At 40.8% G+C, this 20,021-nt stretch overlaps 1 protein-coding gene across 8 annotated transcripts in view; it reads left to right on the top strand.

Moving 5' to 3' along the window:
* The window catches only part of exoc6 (exocyst complex component 6), a 45,954-nt gene that overhangs the window by 11,075 nt on the left and 14,858 nt on the right, over positions 1-20,021 (top strand). For 3 of the 8 annotated variants that reach the window (XM_020638402.2, XM_065949249.1, XM_065949250.1), the window contains exons 2-20: positions 1,080-1,251; positions 3,358-3,405; positions 3,514-3,604; positions 4,127-4,172; positions 6,488-6,541; positions 7,964-8,114; positions 8,214-8,369; positions 8,945-9,013; positions 10,497-10,580; positions 11,886-11,932; positions 13,391-13,511; positions 15,469-15,540; positions 15,805-15,902; positions 17,630-17,735; positions 17,880-17,992; positions 18,091-18,202; positions 18,279-18,413; positions 18,969-19,148; positions 19,932-19,961. In XM_020638402.2, coding sequence (XP_020494058.2) covers positions 1,080-1,251; positions 3,358-3,405; positions 3,514-3,604; positions 4,127-4,172; positions 6,488-6,541; positions 7,964-8,114; positions 8,214-8,369; positions 8,945-9,013; positions 10,497-10,580; positions 11,886-11,932; positions 13,391-13,511; positions 15,469-15,540; positions 15,805-15,902; positions 17,630-17,735; positions 17,880-17,992; positions 18,091-18,202; positions 18,279-18,413; positions 18,969-19,148; positions 19,932-19,961 — 1,885 coding nt within the window. The remainder of the gene's footprint in view (positions 1-1,079; positions 1,252-3,357; positions 3,406-3,513; positions 3,605-4,126; positions 4,173-6,487; positions 6,542-7,963; positions 8,115-8,213; positions 8,370-8,944; positions 9,014-10,496; positions 10,581-11,885; positions 11,933-13,390; positions 13,512-15,468; positions 15,541-15,804; positions 15,903-17,629; positions 17,736-17,879; positions 17,993-18,090; positions 18,203-18,278; positions 18,414-18,968; positions 19,149-19,931; positions 19,962-20,021) is intronic. The other 5 variants (XM_065949248.1, XM_065949252.1, XM_020638437.2 and 2 more) reach the window with 3 other exon arrangements.

Genomic DNA, 20,021 nt, shown 5'->3' with positions numbered 1-20,021 from the left:
TGAATGAGGCCCTTTGTCCGGCTTTATCACTTACCTCATCTACCTCAAAGTCATAGCTGCCGTCGATGTATAAAAGTGCTTTGATTAGTCAATTTACCATTTGTACCTGATATAAAAGCAACTCCAGAGGGTACACATCAAGGAAGACAAAATGTTGGACATCTTAATCATTTTTCTTACCACAGATATATTTTGACCGTCAAAACTTAATTTCTTGTTACTTCCAAAAATAAATTCTATGTGAAGAGAGCTGATGCTTTTAGACAAACACATAGTAAAAGTGCCTGGTTAAACAAACGTGCACACCTTTTATAGAAACTCACATGCACTCATAACATAAACTATTAATCAAAAGTGTTACACTATCACACAATTCATCTTTTGCTCTGTTTTCTTGTTTCTCTATTTCTATCTCGTTCTCAATTGCGGTCCTTCTCTGTCAGTCTCTATCTCGCCTGAACACACACTCACACAGAAAACTCAAATACATACAGTATGCATACACAACCATCTGTGCCTGTTGAAGCGAGGCCAGAGTATGACAGAGTGGTGTGTGCGTGTGTGTGTGTGCGTGCGTGCGTGTGTGTGCATGTGTGCGTGTGTGTGTGTGCTGGATCACCAGTAGTGATTCATGGCAGGATTCTTTGCAGTGATGTGCAAACAGCTGGTCACCTTGGCCTTACCACTTGCACAGTCATGTTGATTTTTTTCTTTTTTTTCCAGGACCTGTTGTTGAGTTAACAGGTCAAAAATGTTTCCGTGACTTTCAAAAATGGATATTCAATATTGTTTTTCCCCCGCTCTTTTGGTTATCCAGTAATGTGTGATGGTTCGTATTCTGCTTTGTAGTAAATACTAATAGTTGGCAGATAATAAAACACACGTACTAACACTCGACCATTATTTCATACAGCAGTAAAGTCTGCATAAGCTGTGTTAGCTTTCAAGTCTCTTAGTGCACCACAGATGTTCGAAGGAACCTGCAACATGTCAAAAACCTTCTAACTTTTTTTGCTATTTTTTTCTTCTTTCCCTGTCATCTTCCTCCTTTGTTTCCTTTCTTTATTTGTCCCTCTCAGGTCAATTTACGATGATCAGCCCAACGCCCACAAACGCTTTATGGAGAAGCTGGACGCCAGGATAAGGAACCATGACCGTGAGATCGAGAAGATGTGCAATTTCCACCACCAAGGTTTTGTGGACGCCATCACAGAGCTCCTCAAAGTTCGTGCTGATGCAGAAAAACTGATGGTAAGGAAGTTTACTAGTGCACTACGGCAGGACCAGAAGGCAATCCTAGGAAATTTTTAAATCAGATTGAGTAAGCATCTAACCAACCACTAAATAGATTGTTTTAAAAAAAAACATAGTATGGATGTTTAACATGTCATTCATTAGCCTGCAAATCTGCAGCTAAGCTCAAAATCACCAGACTTGTTGCTACTACTGCTGATATAAAAGGCTTATAACCTTAGCCGGAGCTCAACTTAACTGTCCTTTTTTTTTCTTACAACAAGGTGGCTTTTCTCTGTTTCCAGGGTTGCAACACAGACTTAGACTTGCTTCTCATAGTAGCATTATAAGGAAAAAGTAGGATGCATCCTCAGGAGACATTGATCCTCATACAGTACGTTTACAAGACTTTAGTCTAAATGATATCATTCATTCAGATTTCTTTAAATTGGACTAACTCACCTTGATAATGCTGTTGAGGGTTGATTTTCTCTGGCTTGTTCACACCTCAGTTGGCTACAAACTGACCTTTGCGCTCTGCACATGCTCCACAGTTCCCGTGCCAGGCTTTGACCCTGAAGTCAAACAGCATATATGTGTAGAATTAAGCTGGGATGAAAACAGGAAGAATTTTTCGAGTGCTAGAGCGAGACCACACATTTTTGGACAGATGAGGAAACACAGTTGTTGTGACAGAGTTCTCTATTTTAACAACCAGATTGCCTCTTGCTAATTTGTTTGTCAATTGTTTGGTCAGGTTGAATTGTATCTAGCTGAAAGGGTGCATGTTGCCACCTGTATGCCTGATTGAGCTATAACTGTAACTGTGCATGTAAACGTTCTGAGTGGATTTTTATGTTTCCTAGACATGGGCCCTCACAAAATCAGCCAGTCACTCTGGTGGTGATGCACCCGTGCTTCGTAAAAAAAAATAAAGAGACAGTGATTATGTAGCCGGTCCTGCTTGTTTGGAAACTTCCCTGTTGAAAGGATTGTCATCAAAAAGCCGACTGGTCATTTGGGTCATGGCTCTCAGCTGTGTGACAAGAGCCGAGAGTTCAAAAATCTTCATCCAGAATCGAGAAGTTTGTCACTGAATCTGTGAGAAAGAGCCTGTCACAAGCCATTAAACGCCATGAAAGGCCCAGTGCACCAATGATGGGTTCAGGTCCCTGCTGCCTGGTTAATCTGAATTTGCCTGCTTTTGTCCCTGCCCCTCCATGGACAATGAGCTGATTTCAAGGCTGAGCAGCTGCAGCGAGGGAGGTAGAGAGGGAAAAGAGAGGGCATGAAGAGGGGGAGCAGACAGAGGAGAGGGATGGGTAGACATGTGACAGCATGTTAGCTGATCCAAGACCAAGGTATTCATACCTCTTCAAAAACTTGTGAAGTGCTCCTTTGGAGAAAGTCACCAAACAAACCCACATTTGGGACTGAAACCATAACTTGTCAGCGATAATTGAAGATTTCGACACATTATTGAAGATCTACATTTTCCAACCAGGGCTGTGATTCTCAGCTTCAACAAACTGCAGGTCCCAGCGCAGCTTTAGAGATCTGGCTCTGCAGTTGTTAGATTTTCTTCTGTTTCTGTCTACATAGTACCCAGAGACAACAGATGGTAATTAGCTATTAGCTAACTTAGGTGCAATTACATTAAATTGTGCAATGAATAAATATAAATCAGTAAAAGAAATAAAAAAAAAAAAAAAATTACTCAGACAAAGTGTAAGTCTCTAGCTGTTTCAATGCATGCAATCCTGAACATTTCTAGGACATTTCAGGACAGCCTGTCTCCTTAGGTGCTTATTTACACACATGTCCCTCACGGCATGAAGATCTCTCTGTCAGACTGGAATGGCGGGGTGTCAGGAGACAAACACAAAGTAAAAAAGATGCCGTGGAAATTCAAGATGAAGGAATAAGGGCCCACTCACACTAAGCCCATTTGTCCGGTATCGTTCCTTTGAACCCGATTGTCCCCCGCTAGCCTGCATTCACATTTCTGCAGCCCCAACCAGGTCTGAGAACAGTTACCTCTCGTACATAGTACGTCATCAGAAAGTCACCGATTTACCCAAAGACCTCAAAGTTCTCATCTAATGTCTGTGTTTCTTTTGACAGGGCCAGGTCACAGACACTAATCGGAGACTACAGGAGGCTGGACGGGAGGTGAGTTCACATTTGCATGCATGCAAAGTGCAGAAGACAAAATGTGTGAGTTTATATGTGTTATCAGGGTGTTGCTTGCTGGTCTCTCATTGTGTGTTTGTTTTTCAGGTGACAGCTCAAACAGAGGAGGTGATTCGCTGTCGCATCCAGCAGAGGAACATGGCCACTACAGTGGAGAAGCTGCAGCTCTGTATACCAGGTAACACTGCAGCATGGATGGTCAGCTTAATTCTAGTGTGTATGAAGTGGTCACCTATGTGAACGCAGGGTGCAACTGGAAGAAATAAAAATAAACAGCTAATGCTGTCGCACCTGCATGTAAGACTAAGCCTTTGAATGGGGGTCTTCCCGAGGGAATAAAGGTTAAAACTGTCATCCTGCGAGATGATTTCCATTGCGCTCAGTGAAGTTCAAAACTTGCAGTTTCTGTGCACTTGTAAAACTCTTTTTGGCCCCTTCTGTTTAAACCTTGTGGAGTTAGCGACTGCTGGATAAGTTGAGATCACAGCCTATGGTAATTTGAAGTATTGACCCACAGCCCGAAACCAATATGCCATGAGTTGTACTTCACACCCCTACTGGTCTTGGCTGAAATTGAGACGTCTTGTCAATCCAACTTGTACTGCTGTATGTTTAATCTAACATACCTGTGAATGTTTGAATTCGGGCAAAAAGCCCTGGTACTGACACATGTAACTGATCATTCTGTCCTCCTTTGCAGTGCTAGAAATGTACAGCAAACTGAAGGAGCAGCTGGAATCCAAAAGGTAACGGTTTCATCACAATCTGCCTGAAGTTTAACTCGTATTATAAAACACAACTTTAAGATTTTGAAGTCCAAAGATTCCCAAATCAATTAAAGTAATTTTTTAATCCACGTCCTTTTTTCGTCCCCCTGTGGCACGCCCTCTGCTCTTCCAATTTTTGTCGAAGTACAACAGACCGCACACTGCTTTGATGTAGTCTGGTGCTGTAGGACTATTGTTCCAGCACGTACAAACGTTTGTAAAAAAGCTTGTTTTGCCAACTTTTGGTTTCATCTTCTCATCTTGCAGCAATTTTGAAACTTCTGTCTTTACATCATACAAATATGAAGAGTCTACATAAAATACTCTAAGATGTAAGAAAAAATGCACACATCCTCTCAGGTAAAATCTATAGACTGTATTTAACATGTAGTCTCAGTGACATCACTCATTGGTTTCTGAAGAAACGTTCTGAAGCCGAATGATGGCGTTTGCCATATGAGGGAATCCTGTCCCGACCTCAATTTAGTAATAGACAAAGAGGCAGAACCAGGTACGGAGTGGGACGCATTTTCAGCCCGGGAGTTTCATGGTTCAGACCAGCCCAATTAAGTTCATATCGTTTTGCTGGAGATATGCTATAATTCTATGTATTACAGTAGGCTACATACATAAGTCTGAAATAGTTCACTCCTCAATACCTTGTATTAAATAGTGTATTTGAAAAAAAGATATATATATATATATATATATATATATATATATATATAAAATTTTCAATTCAAAGCATTAGCTGGCAGTGTTTCCTACAGGATTTTATGAGACTATTGTGGGGGGACACTGTACTGCAAAATGTGTACTTTTTAAAGTTAAATGCATCAATTTTGTGCAAAATGAAGAGGCTAAATGTATGAAAAACTTTGTTCTCTTTTAACAACATTATGCTGTTATAGTAATTAAATACAAATTGTCAAGACATAGCTGTGGCGGACTGGTAGTGTCGGTGTTTGCCTGTGGACACAAGACATAGAGTCTGTTTGCTGCCAGGATTTTCCAAGATACCAATTCCTTCTGGAAGAAATCTCGGAATCAGTTGAGGAAACGGACTTCTGTGTCTACACTTATCAGTTCATGTCCGTTCAAAATTATGGAGCTGGCCGGCTTAAAGGAGAACTGTTGGAACAGTGAGAACTTAGAAAGCAAGACACTGCTCTGCAAACAGGAAATCAGTGACTTTAAATATCAATAAAAGTGTTCATCCAAATACTGATGTCCTATCAAATTAATTGGTAAAAACCTCATCCCATTCCTGCTAACTCCTGAGCTCACCCACTGCTGTGCAGGTTGGACTGAACTTCATTTTTACCCCATGAACTTCATGTTTGGCAGTAAATGACATGCCTGTCTGTATGAAGTGGAGAGGGGGCTTCACTTTGAACAGGAAAATAATGACCCTTTCTTGTTCATTACTGTGTACCAAAGGAAGCGGCCATTCACTGGCAGGACAATTGACCCTCAGTGTGCCCTTGTTCACAACAAGGCCGCCTCTCTGCAGCTCTTTCACAGCCCACAGCCAATCCAAGGCAATTAGACCATACTGACTAATGACATAGTACATACACATCCTATAAATTAGAATGGGTTTTTATGGCACTAATGCAACTTTTTTTAAAATCTGTACTGTATGTGCTGGTGCCCAGGTCACTCCTTAATGCCCTGCCACTTGCAGCTTTTGTGTCCTCCATCCTAGTGCTCTGCACTCTGACAAACCTTTTCACTGTACAGTTCATGAGGCTGTCTTCTGTTCATGTGTATACAACACATTTTACACTCACTGACCGACCAATTAGATCCCTTCACAGCCTGCCTATCAGCCTAATGATGGGAGCTCAGCACACTGACCCCACACTGAACCCTTTTGTTGTGTGCAAACTATGAAAGACCTCAGAATCTTTATTACGTAGGTAGCTGAATAGGCATTGAGAATAAGACATCCCACAGTACCGAATGCATAAGACAGACATGTTGCCCTTAAATTACCCTCTCAGAAAAAATGTGAGAAATAACAAGTGAGAAATGGATCAATTAGTGGGTATTTTAAGGAGACAGCACTGCCCCACCTAATTTTTAAAAATACAAATAATTAATCCAGTAAGTTCTTCCAGAACATATCATGGTCTCATGTTTTCTAATATACTTTATTTTGTCACTGTTAGCACAACATTCATTCAACCAATTGATGTACAAATGTAGATGATCTACTCTTACCTGGTTGTGAATAAAGACTCGTAAGTGTGATTGCATCCTTACAAGATCTTTATTGTTTGCCTCTTCAGATATTATGCTGCACTGAAAACCATGGAGCAGTTGGAGAAGGTCTACATTCCCAGGTATGTTTCTTTAAGGACGTTTGGGAAGTTGTGTAAATGTCAATAAAAACAGAATAGCATTGGTTATTGGCGCGCCCCATGTATGGCGGCTATAGTCTTTCAAGCGGGCGGCCCCGGTTTGAATCCCACCTGTGGCTCCTTTCCCGCATCTCATTCCCAACTCTCTCCACATTATCCAACTCTATCCACTGTCCTATCGCTCCATTAAAAAACAGAATAACATTAGCAAAACATTGAAACTCCATATTTGATTGAAAAAAGCACAAAGACAACATATCACATGTTGAAACTGAGAAATCTCATCGTGTTTCTGAGAATGATATGCCCATTCTGAACTTGATGGCAGCAGCAGGTTTCAGAAAAGTTGGGTCATGTCTACGACTCTGTTGCATCTGCATCTGTTTCTTTTAACAACACTTGGAAAAAGCTGTTGCTGTTGGAGTCCCTTCAGAGTACAGTTTCCTCTTTACATGGTAACGGTAGCATTTGTGAATGCATCGGTAAACTGTGTTCAGAGACAAAGGTTTATGGTAGTGTTCCTGAGCATGTGGAGTGATGTCATCTGTTCTTCAGGTAGACTTAAGGCACACTCATACCAGGCAATCCGTACCGTGTCCAAGCATGTTTGAGCCTCACATTTCAGTTTGATTTACTAGTGAGAGTGCTCCGTTCAGTGCTCAACACGGTACACTTCTTTGACTCTGGCACTGATGGAAGAGTACATCTCTTCAACACAGGACAGTTGGTCATGCACAACCATATGCACACACTGTGGACATGAAGTATGATCTATCCCTGCCTCCATTATTGAGAAATCTGGGAGGGTTTTGTCTGTGCTTAAACTAGAATGAGGCAACTGGGCCGAGTGTGAGTGCGCCCTTATCCTCTCTTGGAAGTTTTTTTTATGCCCATGATGTTACTAACTTGTTCCCTCTTAACCGTTTTAACTGTGAGATGCACCATGTTTTTTTTTTCACATTTCACACCTAAACAGTATTTTGTAGCAGTTCCAACTTTTTTTATTTGTTTTATTTGTCAAATTTCCAAATTTTCCAAAAAAAATACAATTCTAATTACCAATATATATTGGCAATATCTGACATCTCTTCTTTGCTCTATTTTCAATCATATATTGGATATTAATGTTTTGCAAATCATCACAATTTGTTTTTATTTACATTTTGAACAGTGTCCCACTTTTTAGGAATTAGGGTTGTATTAAATAGACACTGTGGGATGGTTGATATATTGTTGTTCCCTGGGCTGTGAGCAGCATTGAACTGATTGTTAGATAGTTTCATCATTGGTTTTGGTTGGTTTGCCAGCATTTATTCTGTGTTATTTTTTTTATTTATACATTTTGTTGATTGAATACTATTTAAAGTGGTTATATCATGACTGGTTCTGCTGTCTATCCTGTAGGGTCAGTCATTACAGGTTCTGTCAGATCATGGCTGAAAACCTGCCCAGACTCCGAGAGGAGATCAAGGAGATCTCCATGTCGGACCTCAAGGACTTCCTGGAGAGCATCAGGAAACACTCGGACAAGGTTGGAGAGACTGCCATGAGACAGGTACGAGGGTCTGTGTTCTTATCCAATCCTACAACAGATGTAAAAAGATATCAATCTGCTCATTAATCTGTTTGTTTGTATGTGTTTTTGTCCTCTCAGGCTCAGCAGCACAGAACTTTTAACAGCGCAGTAGCCAAACAGGCCAGCACGGGCCACTACACCAAGCCTATGTACTCGCTCAACGGACGAACACACACCCACAACGGCCTCATGATCGAGGAAGACTCAGGAGAGGAGGAGGAAGCTGATGAAGAGGTGAGGAAATACTGTTGTGTAGCTGGATGTAAATTTATTAACTGTCCATCAATTTTTTATTTGTATAGCGTCAAGTCATAACAAGTGTTATCTCGAGACACTTTACAAAAAGCAGGTTAAATACCTTACTCTTTGTCTGTTAACATTACAAAAGAGCAGGTAAAAAGACCATACTCATTGTTATATTACAAAAAGCCGGTAAAAGACCTTACTTATTGCTATATTACAAAGACCCGGCCTATCCATCATGAGCACTTCAGTTACAGTGGTAAGAAGAAACTGCCTTATTAAAAGGCAGAAATCTTCAAGCCGCATCCCCGATTCATGACGAAACAGCCTTCACAGTCCTAGACTGCGCCGGGCTTGGAAAGGGATAGGGGCAGAGATGGGATAAAATGCAGGAAGAGAGATAGGGAGCAGGAGGGGGGAGGGGGGGTGTTGTTGTTCAGGCAGGCCGTCTATCAACGATTCCATTAATAAGGCAGTTAATTACACAGGTTTCTATCTTCTCATTGGTTTATTTTATTGATGGCTACTGTTTGAATGTTCTCATGTTTCTCATCCTTGTCTGACAGGTTCTAACAGCTCAGGACCTGGTGGACTTCTCACCTGTCTACAGGTGTTTACACATTTACACAGTGCTGGTAGGTAACCTGCTGTCTCTGTCTCACACACAAACACATACTGCTCCATAAATCAGAACATAGCAACAAGTGGTGTAGCAGAATTACATTTAAACATTGTTAAACAAGATGAATAAATGACCTTTTCACTGACGTCTGCTCTTTACTGTTAACTAAACTACAGGAGCTCAAAGGTTTACTGACATTTTAGAGGATTCAGGTTAAATTCTGAGACATAAAACAGGAAAACAGTACCGCTGTATTGGCGCCTGGCTCTTATGGAACTACTTGAATGCCAACTTTGTACCTAAATGACTGCAAAGTTACCTAGAAGACTCCTTATTTATATAAGTATCTTCATTAAAGAATCATTTCCATTATTATTCATCGTGAATTAATTCAGTCCACCCTTTGCTCAGCTGAGATGCCCTACTACGTGTGCAGAGAGTCTTGTAAATTGTTGACAATTTACTTTATAATAAGAGCATGTGTTAGCACACAATAATTCCTTTTTAACATTATATGTAATGTAGATTTTCTTTTCTTTCATTTGGCACTTATCAGAAAACATTTAAACTGTATAGAGGTGGGACCAAAAAATCGATTTATGTAAAAATTTAGATCGATTCATAACTTCAAGAAATCTATTTTTTTAAATGAATTATTTTTCCTCGTCTTTTAACCGTATGGCGTGTGAAAGCGGACATCTGTGGCTTAGTTAGTAGTTGTCTCCCAACCGGAAGGTCAGGGGTTCGATCCCCAGCTCCTGCAATAACATGTCCAAGGGTTAGACACTTAACCCCGAATTGCTCCCGCTGCTTCATTGGCGGCATCTGTATATGTCAATAAAAGTGTGATTAGTTACTTCTGATGGACTCTTTACACAGCAGCCTCTACCATCAGTGTGTGAATGTGTAGGTGTGACATGTAGTGTAGAAGCGCTTTGAGGGGTCAGAAGACTAGAAAATAAGTCCATTTATATGAGATGAATCCATTCTTACACATATTAACACACTGATGACAGAGGCTGATATGTACAGTTCCCATCAGTATTAACTCATCCAATTTCAACACATTCAAACACCGCTGTTGATACAACATGGAGCAATTTGGGGTTCAGCGTCTTTCCCAAGGACACTTTGCATTAAATGTTTGCATGTATCAGGAAATGTCAGATAAACTGCTCCCATTAGCTAGTCCTGTGGAGGGCGCTGTAGCTACACATTCTTTAAAAAGAAAAAAATAATCCTTCTTTGCATCAATACATGGGTGGCATTTTCTAAAAGAGAGAATGGGAATGTAAAGGTGATAATTTTTATAAGGAGCTAGAACTCTGACTTTCTTTCTTACTATGATTTTCAGATGTATCCAGATGGTTTTCATTATGACTTTATTTGGAACATTGTGTTATTATTTACGTCATAAAGGACTCTTACTCTGAATATATTGTTGCTTTCTTTAAGAGGAGTTCATGTAAGTCAGATGTATGTCTTTGTGTCTGCAGGGAGATCGGGAAACATTTGAGAATTACTACAGGAAGCAGAGAAAGAAACAGGCCCGGCTCGTTCTGCAGCCTCAGGCTAACATGGTGAGCAGCACATAAACACTCTCAGATGTCATTATAGTCAATGGCTGATCTAGTAGCACTATCATGACACATACATGTAATAGATTTTTTTTTATAAATTCAAAGAACCAGATTCTACAGAAGCATATTGCATTCACATAAGAAAATAAAATCTGCTGTTTTCTAAATTAATGAGGTTAACATCTCGGAATATCAAGTTATGCTTTAAATCAGATTCTGCTCTGTTTTTTTTTTCTGAATGGACAAGATAACGGTTCCTTTAGATCCCTACAGAATTTTATTTTATTTCTATTTATTTTACCTTTATTTAACCAGGCAGGTCATTAAGAATAGATTCTTATTTACAACGACGGCCTGGCAAAAGACAGAAGCCTTTTGAGGGGAGGGGGGGGTGGGGGCTGAAAAGAAAGGTCAATGTTAAAAGGACAAACAGCACAGTTAGAAGATAGCAGCATACAACCTTTCCAACAGCCAACTGCATTCCAAACAGTCACAGCACAATAAAAAGTGAAAAGAACATATCCAAACATACCAGCCACAAGGAAGGTAAAACACAGTCATCACATGTACAACGTATCCTCCTTACATACACTCAACAGCAGCACAGCACATAGAACAACCACATAGATGTGTGGCATACGTACACATGCAATACACAGAGAGGTGAACATCTAAAAGACAACATGCATGGGAGAGACAGTAATGAGCCAGCAGATAGGGGTTTGGGAAAAGTTAGTGCACTGAGAAACAGTTGCAATTGTCAGTGAGAATGTCCATGATAGAGTCCTTGAAAACTGATTTAGGGATGAGAGTGTCTAGTTTGAGAGTTTTTTTGTAAGTTGTTCCAGTCAGTGGCTGCAGCAGCCCTGAAGGATGTTTGACCAATAACTGTATTTGTTTGTGGAATTTTTAGGAGAATGTGGTGGGCAGAACGGGTGTTGTAGGTAGCAGTTGTAGTTTGAAAGAAACACGATGTGAATTCACAGACTGGGACACTAATACTATGCAGTCGCAGAATCATTATGAATGTACAAAGACGTGATGATGGCTTAGCTTAGTTATGGTACTTTTGAGGAAAAAGCAGTCTGAAAGGGTTGATAAGGGAATTAATGAAAATACTGCATCAGAGTGCAACTGAGGCGCCTCGTAACTCTTAATACAGAGATTATTATGTTGTTCATTCAGAAAAAAACTGAACTCATGTTTTGTTTTTCTCTCATCGATTCTGTAAGATTCCTAAATATTAGTTGTTCTTCATTCATGTACTGTGTGTAAACATGTCTTTGTGTGTGTCTGTGTTTTCAGCATGAGACAGTGGAAGGCTACAGAAGATACTTCAATCAGATTGTAGGGTAAGATGTCTCTCTCATGTTCGCGTTGTTTGTGCCCGTCTGTCATGTGTGTTTACAGAAACGTGAAAAGTGAAATTAAGTCCAGCGAACACAGAAGAGGAAACGATTCAATGCTTCAGTTTCTTTGTTTTGCCTCTTTGTCACTTCCGTTTGCAAATGACAGATAACTGTCTACAAACTGGATTAGGGTGGAACTCGCTGCCACAAATATTGAAGTATTTTAGTACTGGACATTCATTGGGATCATTTCTCCAAGAAATGGAGGAGAAGAGATTCTAAACCTGTTTGCACGTTCAAATCTGAAACAGCGCCATTACGAAGTTCCACTATATTACGCTAAAGTACCTACACATCAAATCTGCAAGTGCATTATATTCATGTTAGTAACAGTGGCATGTGAACTCGCATTAAGTTAAGGCGTTGTAGAAGCAGGAGAGACACGTGTCAACACTAGTGTTATTCTTCACACCATTTTCTAATTTAGTCATAGTCTCCTGACGAAAATGTATTTAGTCAGATATTAGTCATTTGTTATTGATTTAATTTAGTCATTGCACATCATTTTAGTTGATATTTTAGTCAACAAAATCAGACGCAAGCTTTTATTTTTATTATCAGAAGCTCTAGGGGGCGGGGCTTCACGGATCTGCAGGCGAGAGGCTCCAGGCTGCACATTGTTGCACTCACCACACACGCACACCTTTGATGAAGTCTGCTATGGTTTACAATGATTTTAGAACAGCAGAGTGGGTTTAACACTTCTTTATCAAGGACGTGATAATCCTCACTTGTAATGTAGTTTTCGTTTCGTCACATTTTCGTCAATTAGATGATGAAGTAATATTATTTATCAAATCGTCAAATAGCGGAGTTTCGTCTCGTCATCGTCATAGTTGACTAATTTAAAAAGACCTTCATCAACAAATATTTTCGTCACTTATTTCGTTGATGGGATTAACACTGCTCAACACACACACACACACATCCAAACAAATGTTTTTATTCAAGTTCTTGCAGAAACCTGCATTTTCTTTTTCTTGACCTTACATTTGAACACATCATGAGGATGGTGTATTTACCATCGCCTATAGACATTTCACTGAGCCGACCTTGAACACATCATAATGTAACCTTATGTCACCATGTTAAGTTAGCGAACTAGTTTTTTAGCCTGCCGCTTTCAAAATGGATTTCAACACTGGATTACTATTTTTAACCAACGGGGTTTGCTACAATGTTTGGATGCTCTTGCCTTGGTTACTTTGAGGGGAGGAGGACTGTCCCCCAGCAGCAGCCGGAGGTGGTGTTGTTTTGTTTAACCAGACAGTTCAAGGTGCTGCATTTTGGTTTAAATTGATTTTCAATGCTGATGTGCTTGTTGGCTGTCAATTAAATGTAATTCATAAAACTTATTCGAAAAAGTATTGAGATATGAATGTTGTCTGTTTGTGTTTTCAGTTTCTTTGTAGTGGAGGACCACATCCTTCATGCAACACAGGGGCTGGTGACCAGAGCTTTCACCGACGAACTTTGGAACATGGCGCTGTCCAAGATCATCGCTGTGCTCCGCACGCACTCTGTAGGCTCAAACACACACACACACTCAAACACAAAGACACGCACACACACAGCAGGAAGGTTACTGTGAATGAGAAGGTGACTGTTAGTTAATAGAGATAATAGAGCCTTCTGTGGATCTATTTATCATGGAAGAAACGCCATTCACTGGTTGATACACACACACACACACACACACACATAACACTACAGAGGTCAGTTCACCCACAAACACACTAATGATGTCACTTTCAGGAGAAGAGGTCAAAACACACATACGCATGCGGCCAAAGAGGGGGTCATTGGGGCCTTAATGAGAGACAGATTGCAACAATAACAGCAGATTAAGGAGGCATATTCCTGACCGCTGGGCTCTACTCAGTTGTAAATGACCCAGAGGATTATGCTAACAGGCCAGAGAATGGGCCGCACAGCTTGGGGTGAGAACACTAACAAAGGCCCCTGGTGTCTCTCTCCCCCCCCCCCCCCTGTGGCCTCCAGCCCCTCTGCTGGGCCGTCACACAGGCAGCTCCACACTGTCAGGGGTCCTGCCCTTACAACCACCGCAGCGGCAGCACACCGGGACAAAATCTTTTCACGAACCCATCCATGTGCAACTTTGATTCTAATTCGCTGTTAAAAAAAATAAAAAAATAAAGACAATTGTATGGCAAACAATAAAATGTCTTCATACTGTTTAAACTTCGGGCATTAAACTTCGAAAACACACTCATTGTTAAAAAGAACTAATCGAGGGGACTCTTGTAATTGTTCACACTGCATGAATGAACCACAATGACACATATAGTCAGGTTTAGAGCATGTAAAGCTGGAGTAATAAAAGTGTCTGAACATGTGAGGTACATTGTTTAGTCCTGTCTCCAGCTGGTTGTTTACTCAGACACACACATGCACACACCAACAGAGAGGCAGGCGGCCGCTGCTTTACGTCAAATCTCAGCCTGTGTTCATTTACTCTGTTGATTTACACACTCCTGTGTTGGCAGGATCCCTGTGTCTGTGTGAGGGACTCTACTGTGCTCTCAGGGTCATAAATCACTCTGCACCCCAGAAAAATAGAGAAACCTTCTCGGTGTTGATTGACCTTTGGCTAAGACCCCTCCCCACACCCCAGACTCCCCCACTCGCTGTGGCCAAGTCAAGCTTTCTATTCTAGTGCTTCATTTACGTAGTTAACAAACACAACTGTGGAAAATCGTCTCGTTTGGTCATCCAGCTTTACTTTACAGTTAGCAGTGAATCAAAACTGTGCCTTTAGCTCCATCACTTATTGTCAGAGAATTGTGCAGCCTTGTTTTTATATCAAATTTGATAAAGAAGATGATGTTCATGTCACGAACTTCCTTTTTTTAAAGTTTGGAAATAATTGATGATTTTGTAAAGGCACAATCTTTAGAGCATACATTTTCACTCATTCCCCTTAGAGACGCACCAATTCCAATTTCTGGTTCTTGAAGGTCAAGTCTTCTGATTCCAGACTGTAAACACATTATTTCTGCTGTAAAAGTGAGCATTTTCTTTATTAGACCTAATGAGGGTTCTTTGCTTTTGGAGTGGACAGTCTAGGAACTGCAGGTTTTTGCACTTCTGTATTGGCTTCACTTTTGAACACCAGAGTTTGCCGCTTGGTCTCATCTCAAGTCCTGCTCTTTTACTTTAGTTTATTAGTTTATTTGAATCAGGGACAATGTACAAAATTACATTAGTCTCCGAAGAGAAAATATTATTTCTCCTAGATTTAGAGTAAATTAGCTAATTTCCATCTGTAGTCTCTGGGCAGATGATGGCAAAAGTCAAATACAGATCAACCAATCATCTATTTCATAAGAGAGAAGAAGAACACAGAACTATATACAGATATTTAAACATTATGTACACATGTCCCTGGATTGTAAAAAAGTTGTTGAGATGACATATTGTATGACTCTCTGATTTAGATTTTTTTTGTCTTTCCCTAGTCATACTGTGAGGACCCAGACCTGGTCCTGGAGCTGAAGAACCTCATCGTGATCTTTGCAGATACACTACAGGTAGGTTTAGAGCTGTACTTCATGGGACTCTGGAGACTAAAGGAGACCTGAGATTAACACACCATATTTCGTGTGTGTGTGTGTGTGTGTGTGTGTGTGTGTGTGTGTGTGTGTGTGTGTGTGTGTGTGTGTGTGTGTGTGTGTGTGTGTGTGTGTGTGTGTGTGTGTGTGTGTGTGTGTGTGTGTGTGTGTGTGTGTGTGTGTGTGTCTGTGTGTCTGTGTGTCTGTGTGTCTGTGTGTGTCTGTGTGTGTCTGTGTGTGCAGGGTTATGGGTTCCCAGTGAACCGGCTGTTCGACCTGCTGTTCGAGGTCAGAGACCAGTACAATGAAACTCTGTTGAAGAAGTGGGCGCTGGTTTTCAGGTGAGCTTAGTAGAAGTTAGACGGTAGTTACATTTCTCTGTGAGATACGTGCAACAAACCAAAACTAAATCTACAATGAAAGCAGCGACTGACCGCAAGTCCAAGTGATAGTAATCAATCAATGAGGGTCGTCAGGATTTTTAAACTTTAATACATTATTGGTAACAATCCGACAATAACGATACCTGTTTCGATAACCACAGCCAGAAAAAATAGACTCCTGGGCACACAAAATAAGGTTGTTTCCTTTTTTTCATATGGCCACCAGTGTTGGTACAGAAATGGTCACTGAACAGTCGGCCCACCAACATTTGAAACACTGTAAAAAGCAATTCAAACATTAATAGTATTTTCTTGAAAAAAATGTATAGACTCGAATGTTCCCTCTGAATTATCACTCATCATTCAGAAAAAGTGTGCAGTGCCGTCAGTACATGAAGAGATCAAGTTCTCTGTAATTTTCAAATTTTTTGTTTGACTATTTTTTACATTTATGGCCGTCAATCATTGTGCAGTGGAATGATGCTCGCTGACATTGCTCTCTGAAACGGACATTTATCATGTAACTGAGATGCTAAAAGGACCTGTGAATTTAACACTCTCAGTTGTTGTTGGCTGAGTGCCGCGGTGTGGCTGGGAGCAGAGCAGAGACAAGCACTGTCGGACTAAATCCAGCTCCTTCCAGCACGTTTGTGCAGAGCTGTGGACGTTTATTTGAAGGCTTTTAAGATAAAGTTTTGACTTGAATGTCTGAGAAACAAACATTATGCAAAGAAGAATATTCCTGTTGAATGTTTTTTTTCTTAACCTTCTTAGTTCAATGAGGAAATAATGTCAGCCACCACCACACTCTGAATAAATAGAATGGGAAAGAGTTTTATTTCATTTGCAGATATCAAAGCTGTTTTAACACATTCATAAATTGTACAAGTTATCCAACTATTTGTCTGTTTGAGGTCACTTTTATTTAATTTAAAGAGGACATATTATCCCCCTTTTCCAGTCCCCTGTGGTCTAAATGAAACATATGTGCTGTGCTTTGGTCAAAATATAACATGAATCAAGCACCAGAGGAGGTTTGTGACCCTGTATAAACCAGCTCTCTCAGAACGCTCCGTTTTGGTGTGTGTGTCTCTTTAAATGTAATGAGCCCCCCATGAGTTTTCCCCGTAGACATCACTCCTTCGCTGGCAAGAATAAAAATGGCTGACCCGTGCTAAAGTCTTGTTCTAGGCTGGAGGTGGAGTCCATGGGTGGAGATATCGGGGGGTGGGAGGGGATTTTTTTTATACCAGAATCCCACTGTGATGTCACAAGGAGAGCACATTTGATACGGAGCATTTTTCTCTGTGTTGTAAGATTTATGCAGACCAGAAACAAAGGACTGGATGGGTTTATTTCACATTTTGTGGGTCAGTAGACACTCAGGTCACCCAGATATATGTTCGAAAACACTGTACAAGGGGATTTTTCATAATATGTCCCCTTTAATTAAGTGGTGTATTAACACATATACTAGTTTGACATTATGGTGATTCCATCATTTCTCTTTTTTACTTCCTTTGTGATAAATACAAATACAACTCCAGTGTGATGTCATCTTTGGATGAAATCTGATGAACACAACTGAACCTTTAAACCGTTGGTGAACAAATTAGAGGCACTCAAGGCTCCACTAATGTACCAAGAGTTTGCACAGATAGTAAACTGTTTGTTTTCTTTCACAGGGAGATCTTTGAGTTGGACAACTACAGTCCAATCCCAGTGGAGACAGAGGAGGAGTATAAACATGTAGTCAGCCGCTTCCCGTTTCACGATACTGAGATTGAGAAGGTAAAAAACATTCAAGTGACTAATGACTCTCTAATCTCGTTTTAATAAGCCATTAAATACTCAAATGTATTGAATTTAGGTGAATCTTAGGCAGCATGTTAGTAATTTTATGTTGTTATCTGTTGTTGTTTGTGTGTGTCTAAGCAGCAGGACTTCCCTAAGAAGCTGCCCATGTCTCAGTCCGTCCCTCAGATCTACACACAGGTCAAAGAGTTCATTTACGCCAGCCTGAAGTTCTCTGAGTCACTACACCGCAGGTTGGCTGACCAGTTACTATCTGTTCAATATTTATTATGTTGATGTTAACCTTAGAACAGTTGCCTGATTTTTTTTTGTCCATGTTTTTTGTGTCCAGCTCAACAGAGATCGACGACATGTTGAGAAAATCAACCAACCTGTTGCTGACCAGAACACTCAGCAGCTGTCTGCAGAACCTCATCAAAAAACCTCACATAGGACTAACCGAGGTACGATCCACACTGCAGTTACTAACCACAAACATCATGTAGACTCACGTCTAACACTGTAAACCTGCTCCTGTAGCTTGTGCAGATCATCATTAACACCACCCACCTGGAGCAGGCCTGCAGGTATCTGGAGGAGTTTATCACAAACATCACCAATGTCTCCCCTGAAACCGTCCACACCACAAGACTCTACGGCTTGTCCACTTTCAAGGTGAAGTGAGAATATGACCTCGATTCTCTGCAGGTTTTTTTTCTTGGTGTTTGGTATACAGTTTGTTGCCGGGGTGATTCCTTATCATTGCTGTTTCATTACTGCCAAAATCAGCTGTAAATTCCAAGCTAATGTTAATGCTAGTTCGCTAACTGAGAGGCAAGGCTTTGTCTGATCCGCTGTGTTTCTACATTTTGCAAACCTGAAACACATCAGTATAACATCTTAGAGGTTTTGAATTTCCCAATCCTGAGCGTGCTACAGCAGTAGAATAGCTGCCATGTAAATATATTGTGAATATGGCCAAAACCATGACTAGCCTAACGAACGCCAAAGCACGATTGCCCCCCCTACCCATTCCCTTGCTGGCCTGCACTCACATTGCTCCAGACCTAACCATGCCATTGTATATGAAGCGGGAAAGTGACAAGTAGATTTCCTCACAGTTTCCAGGTGTTTGATTGTAAACGTATGTCTCTTTTCCTAATTGCTGTCAGGAGAACAGTATTTAGTCCTGTTTTCTTGTCAAAGCAGCTCATAGAACATATTTTTCAGGACGCTCGTCACGCTGCAGAAGGAGAGATTTACACCAAACTTAACCAGAAGATTGACGAGTTCATCCAGCTAGCAGACTATGAGTGGGGCATGGCGGAGTCGGATGGTCGAGCCTCTGGATACCTCATGGACCTGATCAACTTCCTGCGCTCTACTTTCCAGGTCTTCACACATCTCCCGGTGAGTCATACCCACCAACCATCCTCGTCTGACCCATTGAACCATGCCATCACTCTCCTGTGGGACATTGTTTTCTTGGTTTTAGACACTTTGACATTGTTTGTGGCACTGTTAAATGTTGATTTTTTTTTTGGTCATAGGGATGTGATAAACCCATATTTTATTATTTCAGTCCTTCATCCTTAAATCTCCCAACCTTTACTGTTGTTTTACTTCATGTTCATCACATCCCTATAAAATGTGTGTACTCTCTGAGAACTGCTACACTGGTAACATTAAAGCTGTACTATGTGTGTGATGCAGAGGTGGTCCGTCCATAAGCATGTTAACTGGGCTGTTACTGCGTCGTAGTCTGCCTTTGAACACATTGATATCAGAGAGTGTTTCATGAGATAACGTGTGAAGGACTCTGAGTGTTTCAGCACTCATGGCAGACAGCTTCAGCCTGTTTGGATCCACTCTCAGTGGGCCACCTGCCTCCTCTACTTTTCAACGTCTCTTGTTGTGTCTTGAATGACTGTCAGTTTTATTAATTTATTTTTTATTTTCAAGAATGTCCCCTGTACTCCCATCTACACCCCCTGTAATTAACCGCTCTGTGACTAATTTCTTTTACTAGCAGTTTTACTTCTTAATTTATTTGACTTGTCAAGCATGCAAGATATCTCTAGCTGAATTTACCTCCTCCTGTCCATTTATTGTTGGCACATTTCTTTTCCTTTCCTTTCCCTCTTTCCCTCCCCCTCTTCCATTTTTGGTTGGTTTGGGGGTGTCTCTGCTCAGAATAACAACAATGACCATGCATCGATGTCGGTGAGTATAACTGCCTGGCTGTTACAATACTTTACTGCCATTCTGCAGGTGGAGTGGAGA

Source organism: Labrus bergylta, chromosome 21 (genome assembly GCF_963930695.1).
Source record: "Labrus bergylta chromosome 21, fLabBer1.1, whole genome shotgun sequence".
Lineage (NCBI taxonomy): Eukaryota > Metazoa > Chordata > Actinopteri > Labriformes > Labridae > Labrus > Labrus bergylta.
Note: the sequence above shows the minus strand (reverse complement) of the source record. Positions and strands in the feature narration are given on the sequence as shown.